Source organism: Eptesicus fuscus, chromosome 13 (assembly GCF_027574615.1).
Source record: "Eptesicus fuscus isolate TK198812 chromosome 13, DD_ASM_mEF_20220401, whole genome shotgun sequence".
Lineage (NCBI taxonomy): Eukaryota > Metazoa > Chordata > Mammalia > Chiroptera > Vespertilionidae > Eptesicus > Eptesicus fuscus.
Genome location: NC_072485.1, coordinates 39,620,207 through 39,632,944, shown reverse-complemented (window position 1 = coordinate 39,632,944; position 12,738 = coordinate 39,620,207). Strand labels below are relative to the sequence as shown.

At 51.5% G+C, this 12,738-nt stretch overlaps 1 protein-coding gene across 2 annotated transcripts in view; it reads left to right on the top strand.

Annotated features, from left to right (window-relative positions):
* SLCO2B1 (solute carrier organic anion transporter family member 2B1) overlaps positions 1-7,039 on the top strand; it is a 61,214-nt gene extending 54,175 nt beyond the window's left edge. For both annotated transcript variants that reach the window (XM_008149978.3, XM_054725361.1), the window contains exons 11-14: positions 2,091-2,254; positions 3,666-3,730; positions 4,058-4,178; positions 5,513-7,039. In XM_008149978.3, the coding sequence (XP_008148200.2) occupies positions 2,091-2,254; positions 3,666-3,730; positions 4,058-4,178; positions 5,513-5,690 (528 nt within the window). In that variant the 3' untranslated portion in view covers positions 5,691-7,039. The remainder of the gene's footprint in view (positions 1-2,090; positions 2,255-3,665; positions 3,731-4,057; positions 4,179-5,512) is intronic.
* Positions 7,040-12,738: the final 5,699 nt, after the last annotated feature.

The window sequence follows — 12,738 nt, the reverse complement described above, 5'->3', positions numbered from 1 at the left end:
GTGCTTCAAGTCTTTCCAAGGCTCCGGGCATCCAGCTCAGGGCTCCCCAACCCTTTTCGCACTGGGAAGTGTGTGAGGCCGCCCGGGCTGAAGGTCAGAGGCCCCCCGGGTCCCAGCTGCCCTCGGCCAGCCAGGCCACCATGGGCCAGTCCCTGCACACCTGTGTCCCAGCTGCAGCCCGAGGGTCCCTGGGGCACACTGGTCAGGAAACGCTGACACTGTGTGTGGGGAACAAAGGAAAGGCCTGGCTTCCTGGCTTGGTTTTGTGTTTGCCGGGCACCTGAGGGCACTGCCAGTCTAGACCACTTCTGAGAGAATCTCTGGCTGGAGGCTTCCCAGGCCACTAGAGGGTAGGCGTCTGGGCTGCAATCAAACACCCTTTGCCAGCCTGGGACGGCTCCGAGCAGTTTGGAAAGAGGTCAGCTTTCATTCCTATTTCAGCATTTAGAGGGGTCCCAGTTTCTTGGGGGGGGGGGTTCTCCTATTAGACTTTTCACCCTGGCAGGAGAGAGGGCTGGGACTCATGCTCTGGCCCTGTAGCCCCCAAACCTCAGAAAGCTACACTCCACTGCACAGAAGCTTGTTTCAGGACTGGACTCTGCGCATCTTTCAGCATCCGGCCCCCCTGAGTACCGAACCTCAGTATTGTTTCCATTCTGCCAGCTGGTGGGTGCATTCGGGACAATACGTTCAATACCTTGTCCAGTATTGTACGTTGTTGTCAGCAGGATGATTGGCAGGGCCCTGGTCCACCGTGTCTCTGCAAACAGCGTCCAGGTTCCTCTCTCACGACGCCACCACAGTGCACCCTTTGAGCACGGCCCCTCTTGCCCTCTGCGCTCTCTGCTCCGGGCAGAAGGAAAGATTGGCTGGGGTCTTTCATGCCACTGTGATTTCACATTTGACCCTCCCCTACTCATCCCAATTTTCCTCTTGGCAAACTCTTATTCGTTCCTCAAGACCCAAGTCCAGCCCCCGTCTTGGGCCAACCCTTCCTCCTGCAGTCTGGCTGCATCTCTCCACCCCGCTTCAGTCTCTCCTTGAGAGTCCCCTGTAGGGCCCTGAATTCCGGGAGACCTGGGTAACGTGGGGATGGGGAGCACTGAGCTGAAAATCGGATTTCCTTCCCTAAAACTCTGTTGCTTTGATTCCTTGCACGTACGGTCAGGAGTTTGGAACATTCTGACATCACCAGATGAAAGAATGAGTTTGTGTGTGGTGTGAGTGTGTGGGCGGTGGGGGGGCGGGGGCGGTATATGTGAGGGTGTGGGTATGTGTATGTGTGTGTGTCTGTGTATACAGGGTAAAGCACAAGTAGGTTTACAGTTGTGGGTACACAAAACAGTTTATTCTTATTCGTCTATATTATTATTTACTAACTAGAGGCCCGTTGCACGATATTCGTTCAAGAATAGGCCTTCCTTCCCCTGGCTTCACTCCCAGCTGCCTGGGAGCCAGCAAGTCCTTGCTTCTGTCTGGAGCACTGCTCCTGTAGCTACCTCCGCTGCCCCCCTTCCCCTCATAGCAGGTGTCACGCCACTCCCGGCCTCTCTACCCCTGCATATGCAAATTAACCTCCATCTTTGTTGGGTTAATTTGCATACTCACTCTGATTGGCTGTGGGCATAGTGGAGTGATAGTTAATTTGCATGTTTCTCTTTTATTAGGTAAGATTATTGTGTTATTTTCCATATGAACAACTGTAAACCAACTTTTGCCCTATATGGCTTATGTATGTGTGTATGATATGTGTAAATGTGTCTGTGTGTGTATGGTGTGTGTGAATGTGTATGTGTGAGTGTGTATGTGTGAATGTGTGTGTGTGTGTTGTGTGTGTGTGTGTGTGGTGTGTTGAGGGTGATGCTCTTCTAGGCTCCTCTCCCTTTCCTCCTTTCCACTCCCCTCTGTCCCCACAGCCTCATGCAGGCTCATCCCACTGTGTGCAGACAGACAGCCTGGGTCCACGACCTGCCATCTGACTCAGCCTCCCATCAGCTCTGTCCCAGCTGGTTTGGGTCTGTCAAGCCTCTGAGCCACAGGCCCGTGGCCCGCTGCTTGTCCCTGAAGGTTCTCCCCCCTCTCCTCCACAGGTTTTCTACACCAACTGCAGCTGCGTGGCGGGGGGCGGCCCCGTGCCTGCGGGCTCCTGCGACTCGGCCTGCAGCCACCTGGTGCTGCCCTTCATGCTCCTGATCAGCCTGGGTGCAGCCATGGCGAGTGTCACCCACACTCCCTCCTTCATGCTCATCCTAAGGTGAGAGCAGGGCTGGGTCAGAGCTGGTGGACACCAAGAGGTCCTTAGCCACAGGCAGGACAGGAACCCGAAGGAGGAGTCTGAAGAAGGAGGGGTGGGCCCCGCAACACAGCAGGCTCCCACTGTCCTGTCTTCATCCTCATGGCAACCTGCTGAGATGAAGTTTTCTCCCATCTTACAGATAAGAAAACTGAGGCTCAGAGCAATTCAGAAGCTAACCACAGGTCATGTGGCACGCGTTGGGTAGCAAGCCCAAGCCCCTACCTGCCCCAGGGGAGGGGAGGCCACACCCAAGGCCCTGCCTTTGCCTCTCTCAGTCACGGGGAGGGGGGCCGGGAAGGAAGTGGAGGATTGTCCTCTGACTTCCCACCCGGACCTGTCTGTCAGGGGCGGGCCACAGGAGGGCATGCAGAAAGCCAAACGCTATCAGTGTGGTCCATGGTTCTGAACACCACTCCGACCAACAATCACCTAAGGGCCCACTGTGGAACCAGCCCAAGGTCCAAGATCTTCCTGGCTATTGTCCTGAGGGTGCCTGCTGGGACCGGCAAATTGTCTCCTGAGCCAAAGTCAGCAGCTCCCAGGGTGGGGCTGCAATAAGGGGACCTCACGGAAGGATAATTCCAATTTTCACTATGCTGGGATTATTTTTTATTCCCTGTTTGTTTTCTAGAAAATTAGAATGGGGATGGAACCCCTTACAAATATTAGAAGACATGTAGATCCATAAAATAGTCTGGCCACAAGAGAGGAAGTAGAGGAATCGGATGCCCCAGCAGGCAGCCTGCGTATGAGGAGTTAAGGCAGGCAATGTGCTGCACAAATTCTAACTCCTGAAACCATTCAGCCGTGGGATCTTCGCCAAGTCACTTAGCCTGTCCAAGAAGCTGTCAGCCTCCTTATCTGTAAAATGGGGCTAATGATACACCTACCTCATGCGGGTGAGGAGGGGCTGCAATAGAGAATGAGTCCTTCGTGATTGCCAGTTGCTGGTATCACTTAGGAGAGGAGCCAGTGTTTCTCAGGGCGGCTGGGCCATAGCATTACCGTGGTTGAGGAAGTTAGAAGGCATGTCTGGCTGCCCAGCTCCAGGTTTTGTCAAGTGTATGAGGAAGGGGAGAATTTGGTGGAGCCAGGGGGTAGGGATGGGAGGTATCTGTGACCAGGAACATAGGGAGGTCAGCATAGGACCCTGACGGTCGGTCAGTGGCTATGCCTGGTACACGGGGATCAGGCTCTGCGGGTTGATCGGAAATGGAGGGTAGAGCCCGAGGTCCTGGCCCCATCCCACCCAAGGGCCTTGAGGCTGGGGGAAGGCTGGCATTGGGTGGCGGGAGAGCAGGAATGGTGAGAGCCCCTGGAGGGCTGGGCCCCTCTCGATCCTCATGTCACCCATTTCCCTGATTGTCAGGGGCGTGAAGAAAGAAGACAAGACTCTGGCCGTGGGAATCCAGTTCATGCTCCTGAGAGTTTTAGGTAAAGAACCTCTGGTCCAGACACTCACTGTGTACTGGGGCTGGGGCACAGGGATGAGTGAGACCCAGTCCCTGACCTTGGGGTTCACTGGCCCATGGGGAAGCAGATCCAACCAGGTACCTGCAGGTGGGTGTATAAGCAGCTAGACACCCCAGCAGGGAGGTCGCATCTGACATCAGGGTGAGGGGTGGGCTTGAGGGCCAAGGACAGATGGGCCCAGAGGCCTCCAGTGGCTCAGAGCCCCTGAGGGGTTGTGTAGACCAGGGGATAAGGGGAGGGGGTACAGGAATTCCAGGTTCGTTGTCCCCTGAGCACCTCCTCCTCCAGCCTGGATGCCCAGTCCTGTGATCCACGGCAGTGCCATCGACACCACCTGCGTGCACTGGGCCTGGAGCTGTGGGCGTCGGGCCGTCTGCCGCTACTATGACCATGACCTGCTCCGAACTCGGTGAGACCTGTGGTGGGGGCTGCCAGGGGATTGTGGGAAGGTTGCTGAAAGTACCAGGGGGTCCCAGGCAGGACACCAGCAGGGAGGGCAAGTTCTGCTGGTGACAGGTGCTATATCCAGTCCTGTAATCTAGATACTGTCTCCTCCTTTATGGAAAAGTGAGAGTTAAGTGGCCCAAAGACACAGCTGATAACTGGCGAAGCTGGGCCTTGAACCAGCCCTCTGGTGGCAGTCTGTGCAGGAACATGCATCGTCATGGCTGAGTGTGGGGGAACCAGGGGGCAGCCCAGTTGTGAGAGAGACAGGAAATTGGGGTGAGGTAGGAAGGAAGCCCTATCTATGTATAACACTGGAGCCCGCAATCTGGGCCCAGCTCTTTCTTCCTCATTGTGAGACCCGCCTTTTTGGGGCTCAGTCTTCCTACCTGTACAATGGGAAGCCCAAAGGAACCTGAAGGCAGAGAGGCTGCTGGCCCTGAGATGTGTTGGGATGTGGGAGGAGGAGGAGGAGGAAGGGGAGGGGGAGGAGGAGGAGGAAGAGGAGGAGGAGGAGGCGGCTAGCTAGCAGGGTTTGGAGCATGGAGCTGGTCACTTCCAGCTCTGAGGAGGGCATGGTTCCTGTGGGCTGGGACTATCCAGGGACTTCCTAGGGGAGAAAAAGTCAAATGAGAGACTTGGTGAGTTCAACCAGGGACTTTCAACCTTTTTCATCTCATGGCACACATTAACTAATTACTGAAATATATTTTTTTGATGATCTGATTTTTTTTAAAAAAAGGTATAATTTGGATTTATTCACACCAGACAGTTATTGTTATGTTGGCTGTTGTCATTTTTTTCATTTGACAATCTAAGGGAAAAGAGGTCAGTGCCCCTGACTAAACAGTCAGGTACTGCATGTTTTAAAAATTCTTGCAGCACACCGGTTGAAAATCACCGAGTTAGACAAGTGGGGGAGAAGGAACCCTCTTTTTCTTTTGGTGGAGCAGGCAGGGGGGGGGCGGGGGCGCAATCCAGAGTTGCAATTGTCAGGCAGGGCCTCTGAGCCCTTAGACCTAGACAGAGGCACAGTAGCCAAGGCCACAAGGCAGTCAGGGACAGGGCAGAGCCTAGGCTTCTGCTCCCCACCCAGGGCTCCTCCTGCATAGTGTATCCCCCTCTTCCAGGCTATGGTGATGCAGAGTCCACTGAGGCTGGAGGTCTCTCTCCCCAGGGCCTCAATGTCTCTACCTGCACAATGGGTGGTGATTGCTGACCCCATTCAGCTCCCAGCCCAAGGACACCGAAGCCCTGGACGGGAAGGTCCTGAGCCCAAGGTCTCTTGCTCTTTCCCAGGTTCATTGGCCTCCAGTTCTTCTTCAAGACGGGCTCCCTGGCCTGCTTCGCCTTGATTATGGCTATCCTAAGGCAGCAGGGCAAAGAGGAGGGGACCAAGGTGGTGACATGCCCTGGCCTACAGCAGCAGCCGTTAATGTCAGGACCAGAGAAGAAGCCTGAAGAATCCAGAGTGTGAGCTGTCCCAGGGCCCTACCCTGGCCAAGAGTGGCAGCCATGGCAAGTGCCTCCTCCAGGCTCTTGGCCTGAGATTGATTGTCAGGAGCCCTGTGACCATCTGTGCTGTCAGGATGGACGCTGGTCTCCTCCTCAGCCTGGGGTGGGGCCAGGATAGCCTCTGTCAAGAAGTGTCCATTTGGCGCCCCCTGGAGGCAGAGCCCTGAGCTCTGAGGCGAGATCCACTTGGGGAAGGAGGTGAGCATGCAGGCTGGGCCGGGCCTTTAGGAAATCTTGTGTCAGGGCCCTAAGGGGCCTGAACTTCTTGGGGAGGCTCACTCTCTGGACTCAGGAAGTCTCAGACCTTGCCCTCAGGGAGCCACAGTCTGGGTGAGGGGCTTCGGTGGAGGGGGAGACCCGGGCCCCTCACTTGGGTGTTTTCCAACTTCAAAGACCAAACACACCCACCACATACTCACTGGTACCCTATGCATTGCCAAGATTTTACACATTTGACCAGGGCCCCCCACCAAAGTTACTGTGGCTTCTGTAACTAGAATCCTCATTTCACCATTTCCTCCTAGGTGCTTGAATCCGTGTCACCTGGGGCTCTGTAGATAATGTCTGTTTCTAGGATACCTAAGTTTGGGGGATAAACTGGTTCTCTGTGATGCCGGGGTTGGTATAAGGACCTGCTCTTTGTACTGCCCAGGCCTGGAATGCCTGGGAGCAGTAATGTTCAGCTCTGTGTAATGAGTAATGTAATGCTGGGAGCAGTACTGCCCAGCTCTGTGTAATGAGTGGGTCTGTGGAATGCTCAGGTCTAAACAAACCGGGCCTGTGTATGTCAGGCCTTGACTGATGCTATGGCCAGGCCTGCTTATCTCCCTGGGAGGAGAGAGTTTCCTGATCTGCTCCCAGCCCATTCTGTTGCCTTCACCTATCTGACCGAGCTGGGACCTGCTGCTCCAGAGGCAGGAGACAGGGAGCCATCAGCAGCTTCCCATACGCTGTATCCAGCCATGTGGGGGGCGGGGGCCAGGGGCCAGGGAGAGCTGAAGGGCAGGGGACACACCTGGCTGTGGCCCTCTGAGCAGCTCCCAGCATCAGGCTTTGAGGCTATCTCAGGTGAAAGAAGAGGGAAGTACAGAAGTTCTCGTTCCCATTTTATCCTACCATTTGTTGATACCTTTAAATGTTTAACAACTCTCTGAGCCTTTATTTATCAGTGTCAAGAATTCCAAAGTTCCCAACAGGAAGAGGCTGTTCATGTGTTTATATTCCTTCTCCTCCCCCCATTTCCCAGGATTTGCAGAAATAATCTGGAATTATAGATACAGCTTGTTATTAAATTTGTTCTTGCATACTGTCTCTCCTATTACAAAAATCCTTTGTTACAAACTGCATTAGAATTTGCAACAACTGCATTATTTCCAATTACTTAGATTTAAGTTTTACTGGATTCACTGCTCACCATTATTTTTTGTGTACTACATCTTCCCCTATCTGTATATTTTGGTCTAATTTTCATTTGGCTGGGTTACTTCCTCTAGCAATGGTTTCAGAACTGGAATAAGTGCGTGAAGCTTTTTGAGTCCTCACCTGTCCAAATCATCATGTACGTTTACCCAAGAGGAAATGGTTCAAAAAGGTTAAGTAACTTGCCTAAGATCACCGAGAACATAAATGGTGGCACTGGGGTTAGATGCAGGTTTTGTGGGAACTGAAGCTTATACAATTTGGGGAGCCCTCTAAGAAAAAGAACACAAAATAAGGTAAGAAAATTAGTATTTACTTAGAATGAGAAAAGAAGTCAAAACAACTGTCACACAATTCAGAGAAATAGCACAGTACACCTCTGCCATGCACACCTCTAAAATACATTTTCCCCCTGACAAGTGGGAGGATTTCCCACAGATTAGCTTCTGTTTCTGTACATTTTCAGCCTGTTTCTCCTCCATTGCCCATGTGCTTCCAGGGCCAGGTGGCATGAAATACATTCATGTCATGAGATGACCTCTGGATATGACATCTTGATGTCATAATTCTGAGTGAGTTGGACAGTGTGTAGGAAGATTCCTAGAAGCCATTCTGTATATCGAGGTGGCTGGCAATGATTTACCTAAATGCAGCGATGACTGAGAACCACATAAATATATCTCCATGGACCCAAATTAAATTGATCCCCAACTCAACTCCCCTTTAGCCAGATCCCAGAAATACCCTTGGCCTCTCCAACCACCTCATATAAAGGGAAGTGGGGACACAAGGAAAGTTGGCGTGAAAAGACTTAGCAATCTTAACTGATTGTGGTTAAAGTATCTTACCTTTGCAAATTTCCCAAGAACATGACAATGTGAACACATGCAGGGGCCCCATCAAGCTGGGCCTTGATGCTGAATGTACATTCAGCAGAGATTTGAAGAAGATGAGGTCCTTGTGCTTAAAACCTCTCAGGCTGGTCAGGGCCAGGAGACTCCAGGAGTCATCGCAAGAGAGACGTGGGCTGAGAGCCAGGAGTGGAGCAGGTAAGGACTGAAGGGGTTCCCAGAGATGGAGGGGCCCAGGATGCAGCCCTCTTCCCTAATATTAGCCGCTGGCCCATGAGGAACCACACGCAATTGACCTGTGTGCTCAGGAGAAGGTGTGAAATTTCTTGCAAGATTCTACAGGTGATCAAATCCAGCAGAGGACAGGACTGACGCAGAGCGGATATCTTGAAGCCTAGCCTGGAGTTCCTTTGGCCTGTAGACCCATGCTGGGACATTGCAGGGCAGGCAGATGCTCCTTAGAAGTTGGGAGCCAGGAGCCATGATTGGAGCACAAATAAATGAGGAGCAAGAACCCACAGCACCCTCCCTCAGCATTCTTTAGACCTATTGAATTATTTCTTCCTAATCTACCCCTACATGGGTTCTTCTCTACCCAGCTGGCCTTCTTCATCCCACTCCACTGTATCCCAATCTTCTATACTCAGCTCAAAGGCCTCCTCCAGGGAGGGAACATGGTATAGGCAAGGGGAAGGGTGACAATCTCCTTGGATGATACAAGATATAAACTCTCCATTAAAAAGAAATGCACATAAACACAATTGTGCATCTGATTTCAGAGGCTGGGGACCCTTTGAAGCCTGGCTCAAGACCTCCAGTGCAATGGAGGGGAAAGAACAGTGTTTTAGAGTCAGATTTAAACTCAGATCTTGACTCTGACACTTATTCATGGTGTGATCCTGAACAAGTGATTTAACTTCTCTACACCTCCGTTTCTTCACCTGGAAAGTGAGGTTGATCATTCCTATCTCCTGTTTCCCAAAAGTTGTGAAGACCAAATAATGAGTGCATTTGATGATCAACATTTATAAGTTTCCTTCTCCGTCCAGGATCCCTGAGAGAATTGAAGGAGTGCATAGAGCATGGGGGCAGGGAAAGTGGCAAAGACAGAGGGGGAAGGTACCACTGAAGGGAGACACTCCCTTTGCCCTGCCCTGGCTGCAGCTCTGCTTGTCCCCTAATCTCTTTTACTGTCAACCAGGGCTCACTATCCCAGTCTTATCTCTCTCCCACAGCCAACCTGGGACAGCTTTTCTCAACCAGATTTACATTTTATTGATTTTCTTCATTCCAGAGCAGTCCTTTCTGCTTCCTGCTGGGGACACAACCATGTGTCAGATACAAGAAACTTCCAGTGTAAGCAGGCAAGCTGACCAACAGTAACAAAAGCTTGAGAAGGCATATAGGAGAAGGAAGAAGAAGCCATGGACTCTTCCTGGGATCACCAGGCCAGGCTTCCCTGAAGAGGTTAAGTCAAATCTGGCCTTCTACGTTAGGCAGGAAGTCACTAGGTGGCGAAGATGGGAATGGGCATGGAAAACAATGGGACCAGTGGATCAGAAGGCACGAGAGAGCGAGGCACGTCTGAGTTATGGAACGAGATCAATGCGGCTAGGATGTACCACCTGTGCAGGGCGATGAGGAGAGAGGAGAGCTGAGGCTGGAGTCACCAGTGGGGAGCCAGCCTTGAGTTCCAGCTGGAGGCTTTGGATGTTTTCCTGAGAGCAAGGAGGAGCTTCTGAAACATTGATGGATGGATTATTCCATTGGGCGGTTATTTTAAGCAGGGAGTGACATGACAAGATGTGTGTTTTAGAAAGACTGCTGGCTGTGCCACGGGGGCTTTTAGGTAGAAAAGAGAAGCTGGAGTCCAAGTGCTCAGGCAGGAGACTGGTGCACTAATGCAGAGGAGAAGTAGGCTTTGAACCAGGTCAAGCGGTATCCTGAGAGTGGGGACATCTGAGTCATGCAAGATGAGTAGTGACACACCAGGTGGAGAAGTTGAGAATGGTGTCCAGAGAGAAGAAACTGCAAAGATAGAGGCTCAGCATACAGAAAAGCTCCTGTCAGGCTTGGGAAATTTCCACTACTTCAGTAGGGCTGCAATGTTGCTTAAGAGGGAGATGATAGTGAGGGATGAGATTGAAGAAGTGGGTTGGGGCTCTCAATTCCTCTCAGTATTCTGTCTCCTGAACCTAGACTCAGGTGGGAGGGAAGAGGGAGCACTGGCCACTGTTGCAGACTGTGAGGGGCTACCTCCATGCAGACCGTGAGAGCCCTGGGTGAGGCGTGCTCCTTACTCAAAGCAAACCTTTCTGGGATCACCATACTTGACATTTTACAAAGTCCCTTTGTACTGGATGCTCATGGTTCCCTGGTGAGGAATGAGGAACAGGGGTTATTATCTCCATAAAGGAGATAAAGAAACTGAGGCCTACGAGAGTGTAAGAACTTATCCAAGGTCACTCAAGAGCCTAAGTATCCCCCTCTTTTTTTTTTTAATTTCTTTATTGATTAAGGTGTCACATATTTGTCCTCATCCCCCCATTCCCATCCCACCCCCCTCCCCACGCATGCCCCAACCCCCTGTTGAACTTAACCGTTGGATAGGCTCATATGCATGCACACAAGTCCTTTGGTTGAACTCTCCCCCTCCCCCCACCCTCCCCTATCCTCCCTCTGAGGCCCGATAGTCCGATCGATGCCTCCTTGTTTCTGGTTCTGTTCTTGTTCCTCAGTCTATGTTGTTCATCATTTCCCTTAGATGCGCGAGATCATATGTCACTAGATATATACTTATAAGAACTGAATGTGAGACGAGCAATAATGGTTATGCTGACAGGCAAATGAATCAGTCTGTAGTGAGTTTCTTTCTGGACCAACAGTTCTTTTGAGACCCAATTTCAATGTCCACCAGTTCCGCAAATGAATCAATCTGTAGTGAGTTTCTTTCTGGACCAACAGTTCTTTTGAGACCCAATTTCAATGTCCACCAGTTCCTTATGTGTACATGTCAGCACTGACCCCTCAGCTCTGGATGGTGGACAAATGGTGGTAACGGAGGTCTGACTCCCTCTGGTTTGGTCTCGGCCGGACCCAGGGGCACGGCTTCACCCGGACTAAGGGGCACGTGGCCTCACCCAGACCCAAGGGGCACGTGGCCTCCCCCGGGCCCGGGACCCAGCCTCACCCGGATGGATCCAGGGGCACACGGCCTCACCCGGACCCAGGATCCTGCTTCACCCGTACCCAGGGGCACAAGGCCTCACCCGGACCCAGGGGCACATGGCCTCACCCGGGCCCAGGGACCCAGCCTCATCCAGGTCCAGTGGCGCGTGGTCTCACCCGGACCCAGGGGCGCGTGGCCTCACCCGGGCCCAGGGACCCAGCCACACCCGGGTCCAGGGGCGCGTGGCCTCTCTCAGACCCAGGGGCGCGTGGCCTCACCCGGATCCAGGGACGCGTGGTCTCACCCGGAACAGTATCCCCCTCTTAAAACTCTGATGTTTTTTCTAATAAACCTACTTGTCACTGACTCACATATACACAAAAGATGCCATAGCTGCAAACTAATGTGATTGAAATGAAAAAAGGAAGAGAAACACCTCAGACAGAGACCATGTCCTCCTGTCGATTCCTCAAATTTCACCCTGGAGCTGGAGACATTCCAGCTGAGAAAACAGAACCAGGTTCCCTGTGATTTGGAACCCAATAGACATGGGGAAAATCCCAGCTCAGTCACTTCCCAGGTGTGGGAAGTCACTACACTCATCTCAGCCTTGGTTTTCTCATCTGAAAAATGGGAGAAAAATTCTACCTTTCACGTTTGTTCTGAGGATTTAATGTGATAATGTGGCACTATAGTAAGTAGTTAACCATTTCTGAGTAACAAATTATCCCGAAACTTAGCATCTTAAAACAACAAGTTTTTCCCAGCTGGTGTGGCTCAGTGGTTGAATCATCAACCCATGAATCAGGAGGTCACACTTTGATTCCCAGTCAGGGCACATGCCCAGTTGTGGGCTTGGTCCCCAGTGGGGGTGGGGGGGCATGCAGGAGTCAGCTGATCAATGATTCTCATCATTGATGTTTCTATCTCTCTCCCTCTCTGAAACCAATAAAAATGTATTTTTAAAAAACAACAACAAATTTCTATTATCTCACCCAGTTTCTGAGGATAAGGAACCCAGAAGAGGATCAATTAGGAGATTCTGGCTCAGGATCTCTCATGATGTTGCAATTGAATGTTAGCCTGGGCTGCAGTCATCAGAAGGCTCAACTGGGGCAGGAGGATCCTTTTCCAGGCTTATTCTGAAACCATGGTCAAAGGTGTCAGTTTCTTTCTACACAAGCCTCTCCACAAGGCTGCTCATGACATGGTGGTTAACTTCTCCTAGAATGAATGATCCAAGAAAGAGAATGTGTGCTACCCAGATGGAAGCCACTCATCTTTTACAACTAATCTTAGAAGTGACATATCATAACTTTTGCTATATTCTATTGGTCACACAGACTAACCTTGGTAAAATGTGGGAGGGGAATACAAAAGGTTAGGAATACCAGAAGGTGTGGATCATTGGGAGCCATTTGGGAGCTGGCTCACAAGTGCTTAGAACAGTGCCTGGCACACAATAGGTACTTATTCATTAGTAGCTGCTATCAGCCTCCCAAAGCTGACAGGTTGAGAAGACAAGATTTGGACATGAAAAGATGAGAGACCTTGTCAAAGTAGACTGTGAA